The sequence below is a fragment of the Pristis pectinata genome, chromosome 9 (assembly GCF_009764475.1).
Source record: "Pristis pectinata isolate sPriPec2 chromosome 9, sPriPec2.1.pri, whole genome shotgun sequence".
NCBI lineage: Eukaryota > Metazoa > Chordata > Chondrichthyes > Rhinopristiformes > Pristidae > Pristis > Pristis pectinata.
Window position 1 is genome coordinate 31,489,603 of NC_067413.1, and position 21,356 is coordinate 31,510,958.

Here is a 21,356-nt window from a genome sequence, read left to right on the forward strand (position 1 = left end):
AATAGGCAGTTTTAAGTCTGATATTAAAAACTACAATTTCATTGACTGTTAAACACTGCACAAATTCAAGCCTTTGCCTCCACCCGGAAATGTTTAGTCTTGAGTAAGGGAAATGGATATAGTAGCAGAAAAATCTGTAACAAGGTTATACAACGCAGGACAGGCCATTTGGCCCAAAATGTTGTGCTGATCTTGATGCCAATTTATACTAAATGTCCTCCTGTGTATCATCCATACACTTCCATTCCCTTAATATTCATGTGTCTATCTAAAAGCTTCCTAAACTCCACCAAACCGTCTGCTTCCACTACTACCTCTGTTAATCCCTTCCAGGCACCTACCACTCTCTGCGTTTAATAAAAAGAAACGACATTTCACCCTGGGGAAAAGATTCTGTCTACCCTATCTATGCCTCTCATAATTTTAAAAACCTCCATCATGTCTCCTCTTGAGGAGGTGTAGGATTAATAAACTATAACTGTATTCATATCTTAAGATGGATGAGAATTATGGCTGCTCGAAATACTGATTTAAAAAGTGTCCTTCAGGCCAGAACAGCCACACCACTGCTTTCCTGGGCTGGGTGCTGTGTGGTAATTGCTGTGTCTGGAACTTAATTGGATTCCCATTATGTTTGACTATGGAGATGATAGTCAATCTTAATGGGAAATGGGAAGGCTGTCTCAAACAATGAAGGTGTCTCACCCGATTGCAAAACGATTAGCTGAACCTGGGGTGTGAGGCTGCTCTTTGTCCATCTGCAGTAGCCCTTTGTCTGTTTTCTGCTCAACCCAGTACTGTGGAGCCTGGCTAATTAAAGTGTGCGTGACAATGTTTGTATAAATAACTGCTTACTCCTTTGTACTTCGGAGAACTCCGCAGCAGGCTCCACGATAGAGTGAGGAGATTTCTCCCCAGCAATATACTGCTAAATAAACGCATTTGAAGTAAACTGTGGCACTGTGTGATCTTCCAACAGACAGAAGGGGAACTTCTGTTAAAAATCAGGTTAACACTCTCAGCCTCTGACACTCTTGGGAGAACAACCCAAGTTTGTTCAGCCTTTCCTTATAGCTCATGCCCTCTAATCCAGGCAGCATCCTGGTAAACCTCATCTGCACCCTTTCCAAAGTCTCCACAACCTTCACGTAATGGGGTGACCAGAACTGCACACAATACTCCAAGTGTGGTCTGACTAAAGTTTTGTATAGCTGCAGCATGACTTCTTTACTCTTATACTCAGCACCCCTACCAATGAAGGCAAGCATTCCATACACCTTCTTTACCACTTTATCCACTTGCGTCGACCCCAAGATCCCTCTGCACCTCAATGCTATTTAAGGAGCCTACCATTAACTGTATACTTTCTCCATTCATTTGACTTCCCAAAGTGCAATACCTCACACTTGCCCAGATTAAACTCCATCTGCCACTTCTCTGTCCATATCTGTAACCAATCTATATCCCACTGTATTCTTTGATAGTCCTTTACACAACTCCACCAATCTTGGTGTCATCTGCAAATTTGCTAATCCACCCATCTACATTTTCATCTAAATCATTGATATATATCACAAACAACAGATCCTTGGGGAACACGAATGGTCACAGACCTCCAGCCAGAATAACAGCCTTCCACCCCTGCTCTCTGTCTTCTGTAGGCAAGCCAGTTCCAAATCCAAACTTGCAATTCACCCTTGATCCCATGCATCTTTATCTTCTGAATCAACCTACTGTGAGGGACCTTATCAAATACCTTACTAAAGTCCATTTAGATAATGTCCACTACCTTACCCTCATCAAGCACTTTTGACAACTCCTTAAAAAACTCAATCAAGTTTGTAAAGCATGACCTGCCCCGCACAAAGCTATGCTGACTGTCCCTAAGCAGGCCATGTCTTTCCAAATGCGCATGAGTCCTATTCCTCAGCATCCTCTCCATTTGCTTCCCTACAACTGACGTGAGGCTCACTAGCCTATAATTACCTGGATTATCTCTATTTCCCTTCCTGAACAAAGGCACAACATTTGCTACTCTCCAGTCCTCCAGGACCTCACCTGCTGCTAGTTATCTGGAATAATGCCCTGAAGAATCAGAGTTCATTTTGCAAATGACTTCCTGTAATTGGCTTTCAATCTCAGTTGTTTGTATTTTATGGCATGGGTAAACCTTTGATGTATTAGTGCTCCAGATACTAAAATATATTTAGATGCTGCAATGTGGTATTTACAGAAGTTTTGCTGCAGACTCATAGATTGGGACAAGTCTGTCCAGAAGTGCTTGTGCATGCCCAAGCTGATACATCTTCCACAGGACTATGCAATAATACTAGTGTGACTGGGATACCTGACTTGGATTTCATCCCTTAGCACCAATTGAGCATCTGCATTAACTGCAGCAGAGCCCCTACAAAACGCCATTGAAGTCTATGCTTGAACACCAGTGGACTCTTTGCACTGTATTCTCTAGACTTTGGTATGTATGTGACCTCTTTGGAACATACAAAATATTTAACACAGGACTCAGCTAGGCATTTCCCCAGGCTAAGGAGTCTAGAAACAGGGGGCATGGTTTCAAAGTAAGGGATAGGCTAGCTGGGGCTGAAGTAAGATGAAATTCCTTCATATTATTTTCACATTCTTTTATGATATGGGAGGCCATTCAAGTTTATGGCAGTCTCAAAATATTCTTCAGTCCCATTCCGCCACTTATTTCCCTGTAACCTATTCTCTCTCATAGCCTCAAACCAATTCTCCTGCCATCCACTTACACTAGAGACAATTTACAATAGCCAATTAACCTACCACCATGTTTTTGAGGTATGGGAGGAAGCCAAAGTACCTCGAGGAAACCCACGTAGTTACAGAGAGAACATGCAAACTGCACACAGGCAGGACAGGTCAGGATTGAACCTAGGTCGCTGGAGTTGTGAGGCAGCGACATTAACTGTTGTGCCACAGCGCTGTACTGAGTATGGTGAATCCTTGAAAGTTCTCCAGCCTGGAAGCTCACTCATTGATCGCATTCAATCAGAGATCAATAGATTTCTGGATATTAGGGGAATCATACATACTGGCTTAGGGAAGGAAAGTGTTGAGTTGGAATAGTTGTTGGATGGGGATCTAGGCTCAAGGGTCTGATTGGCTGCACCTATTTATGTTAAGAAATTAATACAGTGGATTATCATCAGCATTATTGGATATTATGGACCAATTCCAGCAGAGCCTATTCATGCACAACACTGCCAGCTTTGATCCGAAGACAACGCTTCACTAATGGGGTGGTGATGGTGGGGCTAGAGGACTGTTGATGGGGAGGAGCTAGACGATTTACGCGTTGAGCGGGCGGGGCTACGCGACTGACGTGCTGTTGGGGGGGGGCTAGATGATCGACGTGTTGAGGGGCGGGGCTAGACGACTGATGTGTTGCGGCGGGTGGGGGCGGAGCGTGTGACATGTAGAAGGACACGGCGTTATGTGACGAAAGGAGGGGCGGGGCGTGGTTTGGTGAGTGACGTGCGAGCTTTCCCGTTGTGGACCTACCGGCTGTCCGTCTCAGCCGGTGTGTGAGGGGCTGAGGCGCTGAGTCTCGGGCCTCCCCGGTGAGTAGCGAGCCGAGTCCTTTCACACTGCAGTGCAAAGGCCAGAAAGCACCGCCCTGTCCTCTGCCAGGGGGTGGGTGGAGGCGGGCCGGCTTGAGGCTGGGGTTACCAGGCACTGGGTAGGACTGGACCGTGTGGTATGACAGAGGCCTGGCAGGCCACACTGTTCCCGAGGGAGAGTCCCTGCTGTCTTTAGACAGCTGGTCCCCGCTCCTTAATAACGGGGTTCTAACGAGGTTCATCAGCCGGATCGTCCACTATTGCTGCACCGCCTGATTGCCATGTTGCTGGAGACACCTCGCCGTCACCATCCCCCTTCTCCAGGGGAGGGGTTTACCTGTCATTACTGCCTGGCTCAGTTTGGTGACATCTCTAGGCAGTCTCCAAGCCTTCCCAGCATTTGATGAGGGCGTTGGTGCCCCCGCCCCGCCCATCATCTTCATCAGGTTGCTGGCCCCGAGACAGCTCACATCAAAAACAGCTGATGTTCGGCCGCTTTAACCCCACACACACTTCCTCAACAAACTTTATACTCTGCAACACGTTCGCCTTCTGCCTAGTTGATTCTATTCCGCGGATCTTCCCTTGGCTGACATTGCGAAAGATGCCCCTTCCTCGGGCACTTTACCGCCTTTGGGTACTTTCTGACTTCCTCTGTTTGCTGAAGCCCTCAGCTTTTCTCGGATCCAGACTCAACTCTCCTGTCCTCTACGCTCTAAGCTTCAGCTCTTGAAAAACTCTGCTGTCTTTACTGTAATCTGTAACAAGACCTATTTGCCTACAGCCCTGTATTCAATAACATACATTGGTGCCCAGGACCTTGATTCCTTCAGTTAATATTTCGTAGCCATGTGCGAAATTCCATTGGGACTTTGCGCCTCAATCTCCAGCCCTGCAAGCTTTTAAATTGTAGCACTCTTTTGCACATGCACTTTTTATCTACCTTTGGTAACTGCAACTTCAAATAACCAGGTTTTTGAATTCCCTTTGTCAGCCCCTCTTATTTCTCCCATCCTTTTGAGCGTTCTTAAAACTCTCCCCTCCAGTGTTTATGTCATTGTATCCTAATCTCTTCCTTTGGTTCAGCAAGTTTATTTTTCCTCTTGAACCTCAAGAAGAGAAAAAAAACTTGATTCATTATCTGTAATATAAGTGCAATTTGTTATTGTTGGTGATTTGCTTGGGGAAATTGTGAGCTTCACTTTCCATCTGGAGTAATTGGTGGCCTTTGCAGTGGCTCATATTCAAAAGTTGAAGTGGCTTTGCAGTGGCTCATATTCAAAAGCACAAGTTCCAATCTTGATTCGTACTGACCTAGAAGTCATAGTAATTATATATTTTTTGCTTGTAAACTGTTTTTCATAAGTATAAAGGACGCTATGATAATTAATTCACTGAAGCGTACGAGCTATAAACATTGCTTCTTATTGAAATTAAAATCAAACTGTTTCATTACCAATAGATGTATTAAGTAGTCATTACCTAGTGAGAAAACACATGCAATAATAATTAAATATTGCCACTGATAATTGTAAATACACTACATGTTAATGCAAGGTAATCATTATATAATGTTAGTTGGGGTAAATTTGACACGTACTAAATTGTAGAAAGTTTTCTTTGAAGGTAGAACGATCTATTTGGCTGGGTAGAGAATTTCAGCTGATTTTGTATTGCATTTTATTAAAAAATAAGTCAGATTTTAGTGTATTGTGCCCAATTAAGTATTAAAATAATTCTGCATCTTGCATATCATATCACTGAGAAAATAAAAAAAAGTTATCCAATGAGATGGTTATATTAATGAGGTATTTTATGGCTTAGTTTAATTTTCAGAATTATCATTTGAATTTCTTTAAAAAGTTATATTTTATTAGCCTGGATAAAAAAATTGGCACAAATTAATTTGGGTTCTGAAAATGTATAATCACTTTGAGGGCTGAATGAGTTGCTCCTTTTCCAGAATTTCTTGTTTTTATTGAAGAAATGCTCAACAGGTCAGGAAGACAGATTATTGGCCTGAAACATGCTCTGCTAGTATACCCCTAAAAAGTAATTGAAAATCAAGCAATTGCTGATTGTGGAATTCTGAAATAAAAACACAAAATGCTGGAAATATTCAGCAGGTCATGCAGCATCTGTGGAGAGAGAAACAGTTAACTTTGCAGGTTGACAAGCCTTCATCAGAACTGAAACATTAACTGTTTTTCTCTCTCCACAGATGCTGCCTGACCCACTGAGTATTTCCAGTGTTTTCTATTTTTATTTCTGATATCTGGCATCCACAGAATTTTACTTATGTAATTCATTTCCTGCGTCACATCTGTAATTTTCAAGTGTCTTCCATCCCTGACTACAACAGGGATTTCTAGGATTTTCCTCATTCAGGGAGGCACAATGAGCCCATCCTTTATACATGGCTAAATCCTTCATGTGTCTTTTATGCCCTAAGAATAGGGAGATGTTAGTACTGAATAGCTAGCTCTTTAATTTAGCTTTAAACAAGATTTTAAATATAATAGTTGAAGCATGATATGCTGGAGCTATAATGGGGATTAATTTGAATGAAAACAATGACCATCTCTCATTGAGAGCCTTTGTTTTTCACAATTCCCTTTCCCTTCAGTGCCACCCAAAACAATATGTTCCAGCAGTGAATAGCTAGGTTAAGATTTCATGTTTCATAATTTTATATTACAGTTGTACAAGTTGTTGGTGAGACCGCATTTGGAATATTGTGTTCGGTTTTGGTTACACTGCTATAAGAACGATGCTATTAAGCTGGAAAGAGTGCAGAGGAGATTTACGAGGATGTTGCCACGACTCAAAGGACTGAGTTATGGAGAGAGGTTGAGCATAGGAGAATGTGGGGTGATCTTAGAGGTGTATAAAGTCAAGAGTGGCATAGATAGAGTGAATGCACAGAATCTTTTCTCCAGGATTGGAGAATCAAGAACTAGAGGACATGGGTTTAAGGTGAGAGGGAAGAGATTTAGAATTAAGTAGGTTTATTATTGTCATATGTACTGAGGTCTAGTGAAAAACTTTGTTTTACATGTCATCCATTTCATCACATCAGTACGTTGATGTAATACAAAGGAAAAGCAATAACAATGCAGTATAAAGTGTTACAGTTACAGAGAAAGTGCAGTGCAGGCAGACAATAAGATGCAAGGCCAAGAATCCATCTTATTATGCAAGGGGACCATTCAATAGTCTTGTAACAGTGGGATAGAAGCTGTTCTTGAGCCTGGTGGTATGTACCCTCAAGCTCCTGTATCTTCTGCCCGATTGGGGGGTGGGGGGGTGCGCACTGGAGAAGAGAGAATGACCAGCGTGGGTGGGGTCTTTGATTATGTTGGCTGCTTTACTGAGACAGTGAGAAGTGTAGTCAGGGTCTGGTTTCAGGCTGGTTTCTGTGATGTGCCCACAACTCTCTGCAGTTTCTTGCGGTCCTGGGCAGAGCAGTTGTCACACCAAGCTGTGATGCATCTGGATAGGATGCCTTCCATGGTGCTTTGATAAAAATTGGTGAGGGACAATGGGGACATGCCAAATTCCTTTCGCCTTCTGAGGAAGTAAGTAGAGACACTGGTGCACGTTCTTGGCTGTGGAACCTAAGGGGAAACCTTTTCTCTCGGTGGTTCGTATATGGAATTGGCTGCCAGAGGAAGTTCAGTTGTGGGAATTCAATGTTATTAGAATAGCCCACCATCATCATGAAGTTTGTTAACTGTACTCCTGCCTTTATTTACATTTTCAGAAAGTGGCATGAAGATGAAAAGAAACAGCTCTATTTCTGAAGACAATGAATTTACTTTCACCCCACTAGTGGTACTGGAACTTGCCAAAGAAACACAAGATGAGATGGTAGAATGGCTCACTCAAAGAATCAAAGGGAGAAAGCACCTGGGTGGTGAGTATAGCAAACACATTTAATGTACAATACTGCCTGAATTAATAAAGTTTTTGTGGTTGTTACTGATCAATATGCATATTGAAGGAATATCAGATTTGGCAACCATGTTTTTCAGACCCTTGTATCTTTAAGCCCTCCCTTAAAACCTTTTATCTGGCTTCTTCTCTCTTTGCCTTTAAGGCATTGATAAAGAAAAGGAAGGTAGAGTGAGAGAAGGCTAGTAAAAAAACATAAAGCGTAGACAGTAAAAGCTACTACAGATATATAAAAAGGAAAAGATGAGCTAAAGTTAATGTGAGTCCCTTACACATGGAGATAGAAAAATATATTTGGAAAAAACAAAATGGCAGGATTTTTTTGAAATTGCAATTAACAACCCAGTTGATATAGTGCATTTGGACTTTCAGAAGGCCTTTGATAAGATACCACACAGATTATTAAACAAAACTAGAACTTGTGCTGTTGGGAATAATATATTGGCAGATAAAAACAGAGTCGGCAAAATGAGACATTTTTTTCTTTAGGAGGCATGACTGGTGGGGTGTTGCAGAGATTGATGATAATAAGCAAGTGTCCCGGTTCCTGCAAGAGCCTTCAACTTACTATGAGTAAAATTACTAAGATCTAGAAGTTATGTACTGTATTTCATGGTATTGGGCTCCTGTCTTTATAATAAACATGCATTCAGTCTAGCATGGACAACACCAGTATTATGTTAGTATCCCTTGCTTGGACTTGAAATTTGTGATCGTACAAAATACATTAGTGCATTCCAGCTATTGTAACCAGTAAAGATCTGCAGGCTGTATCATTAGCTGGTTGACCATCTACCTTAAGATCTCTAATGTTAAAGGATTCATCCTTTTATTTCAAAGGAGCCCATTTGTATATTAAACCTTTGGATGACAAAGCTGAGAAAACTCGTGTATATCTTATTGGAGCATCTTGGAGAAGGTTATTGTTGGGAGCTGAAGCCTTGGGTTTAGTTAAGGAGTATCAAGATGGATCAATGAGAGCCTTTACCTACCAGAACAAAGAAGACTACAAATACTTTTCAGGTAAGTTTATAATTTAAGGAATATCATTAGCAACAAATGATTTGGAATATTATCGTAGATATCTGTAGAAAGGAATTTAGCCAGTACTGCTGGCCTCCGCTAGTTGCTGAATTCTAGTGGCAATACCTCAATCAGCAAGTGGCAATGCCTCAATTTAAAAGTAATTCTCATCCTCATTTTCAAGTTCCTCTATGGCCTTGCTCCTCACTATTTCTGTAATCTTCTGCAGCCATTAGAACCCTCCAAGATATCTGCAGTCTCCCAATAACTCTCTCTTGCATGTCCATCCATTTCTTCATCATACGTGACGGAGCTTTCTGTGCCCAGACTGTGAAATTTCCTCCCTAAACCACAATGTCTCTCTCTCTCTTCCTTTGAATGAAGCATTTTAAAACCTACTTCTTTGATGGTTCACAGTTACCTATCCTAACATATTTGGATCAGTATTAAATTTTGTTTGTTAATGTTCTTTTCAATCATCTTGTGAAATTAAATCATGGCAAAGGCAATGTGTAAATACAGATTCTTGTTTTCAGATGACAGCTATGATTTTCTAACAATGGCAGAGCGACAGTACATTATTAAACGCGAATTAGAAAATCTGAGAGCAATAGATGAAACTATGGTTCCTGGTCACCCACAAGCAAAGCTGTATCCTGGGAAATCGATCAGTAAGTTACTTTGATTTAGGGTTTTCAAGAGTTGCTCAATTGGGAACAGGAAAATGGGGTGTGGGGATCGTGGGAAGATATATAATGCAACAAAACTGTGTTGTTCTATGTACTCCTGTTCTTTGTTGCAATTGTCAACCATTGTATTAAATCTCTTCTGATCCAGTGAATTGAATTCAGGCTTGTGTAATCACCTTTGGCTTGAAGAGTGTTCTGGGGAATTACCAATGAATGATGACTTCCAAGGTGTTTGGTGATAACGTATAGCAGTGGTTCCTGAAGAGCAACTTGATGGCACCCCAGCAAAGTGTTCAATCACAACTCAGCTCACTGTTTTTTGTTGGGGGGGAAGCTTTACAGTTGCTTGCTGGACTTTTGATAAGTTCAGAATTTGCAAAATTGCTGATATTGTTCCAGGTACTGTATGATCTCTAAGTTTTCAGCTTCAAGATTAGTCGCCCTATTATAGGGAACTCCTGCGAGCAAAGGTGGTATGTAAATAACAATTTCTTCAGATAAGGGTGTGGCTGCAGTCAAACATGACTTAGTTTTCGTTGCAGTCAGAGATGGGATGTAATCAGTATCAGCAATGACTCAGTGGTTCAGAATGTTCAAATCCTATTCTAGATATTCGATACAGTAGTCTAGGTTGATGCTTCTGCATAAGTTTGAGAGAATGTTGCAATTTCAAAAGATTGAGATTTAAATAAACTCTGTCTGCTCTCAAAAGTAGACATAAAAATTTGCGTGACATTATTTTGAAGAGCTGCAGAAATGCTCTGGGTGTCCTGGTCAATATTTTTCACTATTTCAGCAGCATTGTTTTCTTTAAAAAAAAGTTAACAAATCATCATCATGCAGCTGTTCTTAAAGCCTTCTTTGCACAAATTAGCTGCTGTAGTGTATTTCCTACATAACAAAATGAGTATGCTTCAAAAGTATGTTAGCTGTAAAATGATGTCATGAAGGTCAGTGGAGGAATATTTTATTTCTCTTATCAAAGTTTTATGTACTTGTATCATTTTTGCACATCTTTTAAGGTGAAAGTTTGCAAAGGAATTGATTATGCATTAAGAACAACTTCTGTTTTCATCCAGTTCGTCGTTTACAAACCAGTGGACTTCTCCTTCGGATCTATCCACTACATAATAAGGAAGAATTGAAAAAACTCAGCACCATCTGGTATAAACGCTTACATATTGCCTTGCAGCCACTCAGTAAGTCTATAAGTTTGATAAATGATTAAAGCCTTATTGGTATTTGTAATAAGTACTCAGCCTAATGCTATCAGTGGTACACCTGGATGCATCACAATGAGTGTTTGTTCCTTGGGTCAGACAATCGGTTTTCGCAATATATTGCAACAGCTGATTTGCTGCCCCAGGCTTCTGGCCAGGAACTACTGTGCTCTGCTAATTGGCATTCTTTTTCCTAATATTTCATTGGCTGTACAGAATGGAACCACAATTTCCTGCCAGAATAAAGATGAAAACCCACGTCAGTCCTTGAGACTGCAGTGCTGTAAGTAATTGAGATTGATTCTTCATCAGATCTCAAGTACTGCATGATTCTATGCATCCATTACCTTAATAGTTGCTGCATTAATGACGTACATAATTTGTACTCCATTTGTGACAGTTTTCTTCGAGAAATAATCAGTTTTACCAGGAAACCGCAGTAATTTTGGTTGTGACTTCTGTTCACTGTGGTAAGAACCATATAGCCCACGAAGTCACCATTTACCACATTGTGCTTTTGCTGGCTCTTTGGAAGTGTGGGCCAATTAGTATTAATCCGTCTATTCTTTCCCCAAACCTGCAAGATTTTCTCCAAATATTTATCCAATTTGCTTATGGAATGACTAATCAATCTGTGTGTTCAAGATCAATCTCTGTGTAAATAGGATTCTCCCCTTCCTTGTATCTGGGTCCAGTTTGCATCTCTTGAATGTATTTCATGAAAGTCTTTGCCATTCATTCCAAAACACATGGCACCTTACTCTTCTGCACCTACTGCTACAGTATTCAAAGCAGCCAACAGCTGTATTCCCCTCCACAGATATCAACATGAGGCTGTCCTTGTATGTCTTCTTTCTTCCTTGTTGTATGTAATTGGGATCACTGTCTTCTTCCCCAGGTTAACCACCACCTGGAGTTGCTCAATGAATGATTCTCATCTGGATGTGGCCTCTTCATCATTCCATATGTTCACTGCCAGCATTCAGCTCTTTCTCTCCAATACTTGTCTCAATCCACTGGTCATATTTTTCATTCTCAGAATATAGGGCATTAGTGGCATGAATGATGTGTATTCCTCAGCTTTAGTTCTGAGAAGATTGCAAATGACCTTTTTTTAAAAAACAGTCAAATACAGTAGTAAAAACTGAGCTTGGAAAGCAGAGTGTATGGAAGTTATAAGGCACTTGGGAGGAACACAAGGCTAAATTGCATCTTTTAGTGCAAGGAATCTGACTAGTAAGGTAGATGAACTGTTACTGTTAATCAGTGGATGTGAATATGATATTGTTGAAAGAAGAGCAGGATTGGCAACTCTACAGTCCAGGATATCGAATCTTCAGGCATGACAAGGTGGATGTAAAAGAGGAGAAGGTATTGCAGTATTGATTAAAAGTATAGTACTACAGTAATAAGGGAGAAATTTGTGAAGGCTTTTCAAATGAGGCCATATGGGTAGAGCTTAGAAACAGAAAAAAAGTAATCACTTGCTGGGGACTTACTACAGGCCTCCTAATAGCTAGAAATGAAGAAGCAGATATGTTGGCATATCACAGAATGGTGCAAGAATAATTGGGTTACTGTGGGGGATTTCAACGTACCCAGTATTAATTAAGATCATAGTGTGAAAAGTTTGGAGATGGTGGAATTTTTAAAGTACTCCCAGGAGAGCCTGATACAGGTCGTCCCCAGGTTACAAATGCCTGCGCACATAAATTCAAAAGTCTGATGTGTTCACTTGTTGGTTCCTACAAACGGCAGTTTATCTTGTGCACCGGGCAGATGAGGACACCTGAGTTTCCTGCCACCCCAGTCATCTTGAGAGCATCATATTGAGAGCAGTGAAGTACATATTGCTGGACAAACTCAGCAGGTCATTAGCATCTGTGAAAGCAAACAGATGGTTTCATATTGAGAGCAGTGTTTATGATTCTTTACAAACACTTTACAGGTACTGTGCTGTATAATCCTTACAGTATTTTGTCACTACTATTCCTCTCAAAAGCGCAAAAGATGCACGTGTTGGTGGTGCATCTAAGAAAAGGAAAGCTATCACAATGGAAGTTAAAATGGATATAATTAAAGTGATCTGAAAAGGGAAAAATGCCATTGAAACCCCATGCTTTGTCAATTTTCAATCGTTCAATGGTAGGCACCACCGTGAAGGACAAGGTGTGGATTCTTGAGAAAGTTAAAGGATCAGTCCTGATGCAGGCTGCCATAATTACAAAGCAGCGAAGTGGTTTGTTAATTGAAATGGAACAACTGTTGGTGGTACAGTCCTAGAAATAGTGGGAGATTTTAACTTCTCTAACATTGACTGGGATACCCATAGTGCAAAGGGCTTGGATGAGGTGGAGTTTGTTAAATGTGTCCAAGAAAGTTTCCTTAACAATTACAGAGGATCCTCCTAGAGCACATCTCTGGACCTCCTCTTGGGGAAGAAGGTAGGGCAAGTGACTGAAGTGTCAATTGGGGAGCACATTGGATCCAGTGACCATAATTCTATTAGTTTTAAAATAGTTATGGAGAAAAATAGGACCGGTCCACAGGTTAAAGTCCTAACCTGGGTGGTTAACCCAGTGGTGGGTAAGTTATTGGAAGGGATTCTAGGGACAGGATCTATCAACATTTGGATAGGCAAGGTCTAATTAGATAGTCAGTGTGGCTTTGTGCATGGGAAACAGTGTTTGACAAATCTGAGTTTTTTGAAGAGGTAACCAAGAGGATAGAGGAGGGTAGGGCAATGGACATTATCTATATGGACTTTAGCAGGGCCTTGGACAAGGTCCCGCACAGCAGGCTTAGTCTAGAAGGTAAGATTGCATGGGACCCAGGGAGTGATAGCTATTTGGATTCATAATTGGCTCGATAGTAGGAAGCAGAAGATGATGGTCAAAAGTTGTTTCTCGCACAGGAGGCCTGTGACTAGTGGTGTACCACAGGGGTCAGTGCTGGGATCTTTGTTGTTCATTATCTATATAAACAATTTGGATGTGAATATACAAGGCATGGTTAGTAAGTTTGAGGATGATACTGGTGTCGTACACAGCGAAGAAGGTTATCAAGAATTACAGGGGAATCTTGATCAGCTAGGAAAGTGGGTTATAGATTGGCAAATGGCTTTCAATTTTGTTGCACTTTGAGAAGTCAAACCAGGGTAGGACTTGTACAATAAATGGTCAGGCTTGGGGAATGTTGTGGAACAGAGAGACCTAGAGTACAAGTACATAGTTCACTGAAAGGAGTGTCACAAGTAGACAGGGTGGTGAAGAAGGTGTTTGGGACACTGGCCTTCAGTCAGAGCACTGAATATAAGAGTTGGGACATTGCAGTTGTACAAGACGTTGGTGAGACCACACTTGGAGTATTATGTACAGTTTTGGTTTTCCTGTTATAGGAAAGATATCATTAAACCGGAAAGAGTGCAGAGAAGATTTACAACGATGCTGCTAGGACTCGAGGGCCTGAGTTTTTGGAAGAAGTTAGGACTTTGGAATGTAGGAGATTGAGGGGTAACCTTACAGAGGTGTATAGAATTATGAGGGGCACAGGTAGGGTGAATGCACGTTGTCCTTTTCCTAGGGAAAGGGAACTGAAAACTAGAGGGCATAGGTCTAAGGTGAGAGGGGAAAGATTTAAAGGGACCTGAATGTCAACTTCTTCACGCAGAGGGTGGTGCGTATATGGAATGAGCTGCCAGAGGAAGTAATTGAGGCAGGTACAATAACATTTAAAAGACATATGGATAAGTACATGGATAGGAGGGGTTTAGAGGGACATGGGCCAAATGCAGGCAAATGGGACTAGCTTGGTGGGCACCATAGTGAGTGTGGACGATTTGGGCCAAAGGGCCTGTTTCCAAACTGTATGATTCTATGATTTGGCTTGAAGATCAAAATCGAAGCCAAATACCCCTTAGCCTGATGATTATTCAAGAAAAAGCAAAGACCCTGTTCAAAGATTTGAAGAAAAAGCGTGGTAATGAAAGTGAAGAATTTGTTGCAAGTAGAGGATGGTTTAAAAGATTTAAAGCAAAGGGTAATTTGCATAACATTAAAATGCAAGGAGAAGCAGCAAGTGCTGATCATGCTGCAGCGAATGCAGGAAAGTAGCCAGGCAAGTGGTTGAAATGTCAGTGGGAGAGCAATTAGGAGATAATGACTGTGACTCTAAGTTTCAAGGTGGTTATGGAAAGGGATGGATGATCTGTAAATTAATGTCCTGAATTGGGGAAAGGCTGATTTCAATATTATATGACAGAACCCGGCAAAGGTAGACTGAGAACAGCTACTTGCAGGTAAGTTTTACATCCAACAAGTGCGAGTCATTCAGAAGTGACATGTTAAGAGTTCAGGGTGGTGTTCCCTTTAGGAATCCTGGATTCAAGGAATATCAAGGGTTGGATTTTTTAAAAAGTGCATATGGCAGGTAGAACTAGTTTTGGGGGAAGCCATTCAGGAGTGTAGAAAGTGTAGGCTTGTACATTTAAAAAAAAGAAATTAGCAGGGCAAAGAAGACAACAAAATGTCACAAGGTTAAGGAAAAACAAAGTATTTCATGTGTATGTTGAGGGCAAGAGGTTAACCAGGGAAAGAGTAGGAGAGAGCCCTAAAGAGAAGGTCATTGTAGCTGAAGAATTCAGGGAGGTGGATTTAAATGCACTCAGTGGGCATTTACCTCAAATCTGAAGAGCTTCAGAATCAGATTATCACTGACTTGTATTGCGTGAAATTTGTTGTTTTGTGGCAGCAGTACAATACCATGATAAAAAGTTGTTATAAAATTATAAACTCCTATAATTAATATATTTATAAATTATTATAAATTCCATTAATGTCTATACAATCCTTGCTAATTTGACAGCAGAAAACTCTAAAGATATTCTCCCCCCCCCCCTTTAAAGGTCAATATTAAGCATTGAACGTAAAGTTCTGGTGATGTAATCTAAAAATTTGATCTGACAATATTCTGTTATTAAGTTTAAACAAAAGAAAAATCAACATGATATTTAAAGTATTTGTTATTTTAGTTATAATGAAACAAAACATTTTTAAAAAATTTATTGTTATTTTAGTTATAATGAAACAAAACATTTTTAAAAAATTTATTAACAGTGCAATGTTTTGAACTAAACTTATGACTTTTTAAAAAAATATTTATTTATTTTGAATTATTTTAATACATTTTGGCTGTTTTTAATTGCCTGGGGTGGAGCCCTACTCCAGATCACAGAAGGGCTACAGATTTAGAACATAGAACAGTACAGCACAAGAACAGGCCATTCAGCCCATGATGTCTGTACCGAACATGATGCCAAATTAAACTAATCCCTTCTGCCTGTACATGATCTATATCCCTCCATTCCCTGCATATTCATGTGCCTATCTAAAAGCATCTTAAATGCCTCTATCGTATCTGCTTCCACCACCACCCCGGGAGCATGTTCTAGGCACTGACCATTCTGTGTTTTTAAAAAAAAGCTTGTCCCACACATGTCCTTTAAACTTTTCCCCTCTCAAGTTAAATGCATGTCCCCTAGTATTGAATTTCTACTCTAGGAAAAAGATTCCCACTGTCTGCCCGATTTATGCCTCTCATAGTTTTATAAACTTCCATCAGGTCCCCCCTCAGCCTTGTAGCATTACTCATCCGGTGATTAGTACAGGGGGGTTAGTGGAGGCAAAGGGTCAGTTTGGATACAAGCCCACTCATTACATTTGTTAAGTCAATCACAATGTGAATTGCTCTTCACAATTTTTGCGAACACTGACTTATGTTCATTCACATATGACTGTTGGCACAAGGGGTGTGCCAAGCCTGGAAGGCACATTTGTCTTTCTTATAAACTACTCTGGCGTATCACTGAATGAACAATGTGCTTTAATTTTAGACTTCCATTCATTTGTGTGTACTGTTAATGGGGAATGTGGACAGACAAATGTTAGTTTCTGTCTCTGTCATGAGGGTCAGATTTCAAATGTGGTTAGGAAGTATGAGCACTTGCCTCATGTTATTTTGATGCCTATCATTTCACCCTGGCAGGGTGATATGTCAGATTGCATTAGCCATCTTCACATGGAACCAATGGAAATGCTGCAGAACTTTCTTACAAATGGAAAGGAAGTACTGAAAGCCTAGCCCAAAAAGTAAACCATCACAGGTTTACAGAGGCAGCAAACATATGTAGAGTGGTTAAGTGATTGGGCAGAAAGATGGCAATGGAGTATAGTTTAGGGTATTCGTGAAATTATCCATGTAGGAGTAGAATAGAAAAGAATATATCTTTTAAAGGGGTGCATGTCTAGTAACTAATATTTGGGTATTTTCTTTCACATCTTAGAACTTTGGCCACATGCATAGGTGGCCATTGGTATTGGTTTATTATTGTCACTTGTACCGAGGTACAGTGGAAAAACTTGTCTTGCATATCGATCAGACAGGTCAATTCATTACACAGTGCAGTTACTTTGAGTTAGTACAGAGTGCATTGATATAGTACAGGTAAAAACAATAACAGTACAGAGTAAAGTGCCACAGCTACAGAGAGAGTGCAGTGCAATAAGGTGCAAAGTCACAACAAGGTAGATCGTGAAGTCAGTCCATCTCATTGTATAAGGGAACCGTTTAATAGTCTTATCACAGTGGGGTAGAAGCTGTCCTTAAGTCTGGTGGTACGTGCCCTCAGGCACCTGTATCTTCTACCCGATGGAAGAGGAGAGAATGTCTGTTGGGTTTGTTTTTATCTCCACTTCCTGGAGACCTGTTCACCTTGACCCATTGGACGTGATCTATTCTGGATCTCCAGATGAAATGGAAAATGGCTCAGGTGATTGCTGTAGCACAGGAGTGTGATATGGGACGCTACACTATATCAACACCGAGAGCACTTCACACCTGCTGACCGGATGCTTGCCCGGCATCTCGGAGGGGGATATTGCTTCCACATTCCCCACTTCTGTTTCGCCTTGGCTATCTACTCCAGCCAATTCTTGCCACACACCCTGGCTCCTCTGAATCAGGTCCTCAGCACCTCCGGTAGTCAGACTTGATGATGAGGGGAACAGAGAATAGGTCGGACCAGTAGTCTTTTATTTCACAAGAATACCTTATTCATGATTTGTTCATGTTGAAGAGTATCAAGGGATTTCAGCCAGTCCTTCTCAAATAATCTTCAAAATGTGCTATTGTGCACACCTTCCATACTTTGCACTGTATTGTACTTCTCAAAAAGGCAGAATAAATTTGGGCAGCAGAGGATGCTGGTTGTAGAGCTGCTGTCTCACAGCCCCAGAGACCCAGGGTCAATCCTGACCTCTGGTGCTGTCTGTGTGGAGTTTGCATGTTCTCCCTGTGATCCTGTGGGTTTCCTCTGGGTGTTTCGGTTTTGTCCCATATTCCAAAGACATGCAGGTAGGTGGGTTAATTAGCTGCTATAAATTGCCCCTAGTGTGTAGGTGAATAGTAGAATCTAGAGGGAGTTAATGAGAATTTGGGGAGAATAAAATGGTGCAAGTGTAAAAAGTGTAGGTGTTTGCTGATCTGCACAGACTTGGTAGTCCAAAGGGTCTATTTCTGTGTTGTATAGTTCTAATTCGATTCTCGTAAGGGCAGTTAAAGATTGCAGAATACTGTGAAGTTAGAGTGCGATTTGACATTGTCACTGTAATTCATTCTATCTTTTACTTCATTCTGATTTGTGTGGTACCTTATCCTGTTGTTTAAAAAGAATGTGACTGGTCACAAGAAGTTTGCCTGTAAATATTTTGGAAATATACCAAACCTGAAATATTTTGTTCACTGATTTAAATCAATCCTTGGGTTTTATCAAAATTGTCACTGGTTTTAACTTGGGCCATTCCTGTTTTTAAAAAAAGTACGCAGATGCTGGAAATCTGAAATAAAAATAGCAACTGCTGGAAATAATTAACAGTTCAAGCAGCATTAACTTTGTTTCTTTTTCTTTCTTCCTTGTAGATGATATCGAGAAATATTTTGGACAGAATATTGCACTCTATTTTGCATTTCTGGAGTATTTCACCATTGCTTTGTTTCCTATGGCCATAATTGGAGTGCCTTACTATTTCTTTGCCTGGGAAGATTATGATAAGTACATTGTGTTTGCCACCTTTAACCTCCTGTGGTCGACCATCGTTTTGGAAGTGTGGAAACGTTGGTGTGCTAAACTTTCCTACCAATGGGGGACACTGTTGATGAAGAGAGAGTTTGAAGAACCTCGGCCTGGTTTTCATGGAAAATTGGGAATTAACCCAGCGACGGGAAGAAAGGAACCCACGTATCCTACTTACAAGAGGCAGCTACGCATCTATCTTGTTTCCGTGCCCTTTGTCTGTGTGAGCCTTTACATCTGCCTTTTTGTTATGATGATCTACTTTCAGATGGAGGACCTAGTCTTAGCCTATGATAAAGAGGTCCAAACATTCTTTAGCTCCATCTTGTTGTACTGCCCCAGTATAATTTATGCTGTAGTTATTGAAATCATGAATCGCATCTACAAGTATGCTGCTGAATGGTTAACTTCTTCAGGTAAGTACACACCCATCTCAATGGCCAACTTGCATCACCTAGTTTTCTTGCACTTCTCAAAAATTTCGTTGAAGGCTTTCTCACTAATTGAACCAGTTAATTCTACATAAGGTGGTTTACAGGAAGAACTGACAAGATGAGACAGTTTTACCTAGTAAGTTTATGATCTTTTTTACGCTGCTTGAAAGGATGGCAGAAACACATTTTCAAAAGAGAATGTCATTAATACGTGAAGGGGAAAAATTTTCAGGCCCGCAGCAGTTGGTCTACTTGATGCTTCTTTCAGAAATAGTAGAGAAACAAAGGACTGCCGATGCTGGAATCTAGAGAAAAATGCGGTGACGCTGGAGGAACTCAGCAGCTCAAATCAAACACCACCTTGTGCCCACCCCACCTCCCTTCTTTTGTCCACCTATCACTGCTCTGCTTTTTCCTCCTGTATATTAAGCTCCCCCTTTTCCTATCTTCAGCCCTGAAGAAGGGTCCTGACCTGAAACATTGACCTCCTGCTTTTCCCCATGGATGCTGCCTGGCCTGCTGAGTTCCTCCAGCGTCATCGTGTTTTTCATCTTCTTTCAGAAAGTTGGCACAGGCACCAGGTGTTTCTCTGACTGCCATGTATTTCTCTGACTGCCATGTATTTCTCTGATAGCTAATGTGGAAGTGACAAGATCTTGGGAAGGAGGTTCACTTTTATCTCCCATTTTACCAATTTTAGTCTGCCTACCTATCTTTTACAGCTTTGGATTGGGGAGAGAAAAGTATTAAAAACATTGGAGAAGTAAGTGGTTTGTTGCCACAGCAATCAGCAAGACTCTTAGCCAGTCAGCTTGTGATGGTACCAGTTGCAGAATATTGAAATATTTATGAAGAGGAAAACGATTGATAAAGACTAAACTTAATTGCAGAAATTACATGAAAGAGGCAAATCATTCCTTTAGACCTGTGCCAGTGTACCAGCAAAATGAAAAACCAGGAATGTAGATCACACTTTGATCTAAATAGTGGAAGGAGCTTTCAGATCAAGGGAAATTCAAAGAGATTGAACTAAGTATAGTGCAGTAATGATGGGTAGAGTGTGACTGTGGTTTTGGTTACTTGTAATATCTCACGAGTGTCAAACTTTGTCTGACAATATAAAATGCCTTGGGTTTTTTTTTAACTAAGTTTAAGGCCTTGTATCAATTTAAGTTATACTGTGATCTGGTGGGAGCTAGGATATCAGTTTGGAGCAATTATTTTATTGCATCCTCTTCAATTGGCCCCAGCAGATAGATCATCATAAACTATTAGATTGAGGCAAACATGAGACTGCACAGAATATTCGTGGAGCCAGATAACCTGGAAATGTAAAGGTGGTTGAATGGTGTTTGAAGGGGAATTAGTTTGATTGGTAAAATTCTATAAAATGTAGCTCCTGTTGGTGTGGAGCCATGAAATAGGGAAAAAAATGCAACCTTTAGAGTCATGAGTCAACCCTGAAGCATTCTTGCATCTCCATTAGATTATCTTAAAATATTGTAACAACTGGAAGTTTAGCAAAAATCTGTCCCTGTGGAAGAGGTAGAATGTAATTGAGATTCAGTTGTACATGTTAGAAGTAAACACTTAAAATTTTTAAAATATGCTACGATTGAATAAAATAGTTTAGATTTTTGTAACAAATTTTTACAAGACATAAACAGGAAATCTTTTAATTTCCTCTGAAGAACCGGTGTACAGCAATGGAAAATCTGGTATAACATCTGCATTTTGAAGAGCTTATCTTCTGTTGATGGTTCCTGTGGTTTCGTTAGTTTGCTAGGAATTACATTATCAACTTTTGGAGAAGTACTAGAGTAAAACCAATATAAATTTACTCTGGTAACATTTAAATGATAAAGCAAAACTTGTACTTCTACAATGCTTCTCTCTGTTTCGGGATATTACAAAGCATTTTGCACCCAATGAAGCAGTCACTGTTCTGATGTCAGCAACTGTTTTTGAAGAGGAGAATTCCATGATAGCAGTGTGAGAAATGACCAGATTTTGTTAATTGAGGGTAATAATAGTTATCAGCAAAACTATGCCATAAGGCTTATTTAACTTCGCCTGAGAGCACAGACAAGGCCTCAGTTTAACATCTCACCTGAAAGACATCACCCACAACAGTGCAGCAACACTTCAGTGCTGCACTGGTAATATCAGCCTCAATCTTTCTGCTCAAGGGACTTGAGTCCATAACCTTTTGACTCTGAGGCAAAAATGCCACCAAGTGAGCCATGGGCGATAACAAAAATGATAATAATAAAACCTGATCTTGAATACTTGTAAGTAATCATTGA

At 40.5% G+C, this 21,356-nt stretch overlaps 1 protein-coding gene across 1 annotated transcript in view; it reads left to right on the plus strand.

Moving 5' to 3' along the window:
• Positions 1-3,486: 3,486 nt before the first annotated feature.
• ano10a (anoctamin 10a) overlaps positions 3,487-21,356 on the plus strand; it is a 46,931-nt gene continuing 29,061 nt past the window's right edge. The window contains exons 1-6 of the mRNA XM_052022990.1: positions 3,487-3,602; positions 7,366-7,518; positions 8,397-8,579; positions 9,116-9,250; positions 10,348-10,467; positions 18,463-19,032. Coding sequence (XP_051878950.1) covers positions 7,374-7,518; positions 8,397-8,579; positions 9,116-9,250; positions 10,348-10,467; positions 18,463-19,032 — 1,153 coding nt within the window. The 5' untranslated portion in view covers positions 3,487-3,602; positions 7,366-7,373. The remainder of the gene's footprint in view (positions 3,603-7,365; positions 7,519-8,396; positions 8,580-9,115; positions 9,251-10,347; positions 10,468-18,462; positions 19,033-21,356) is intronic.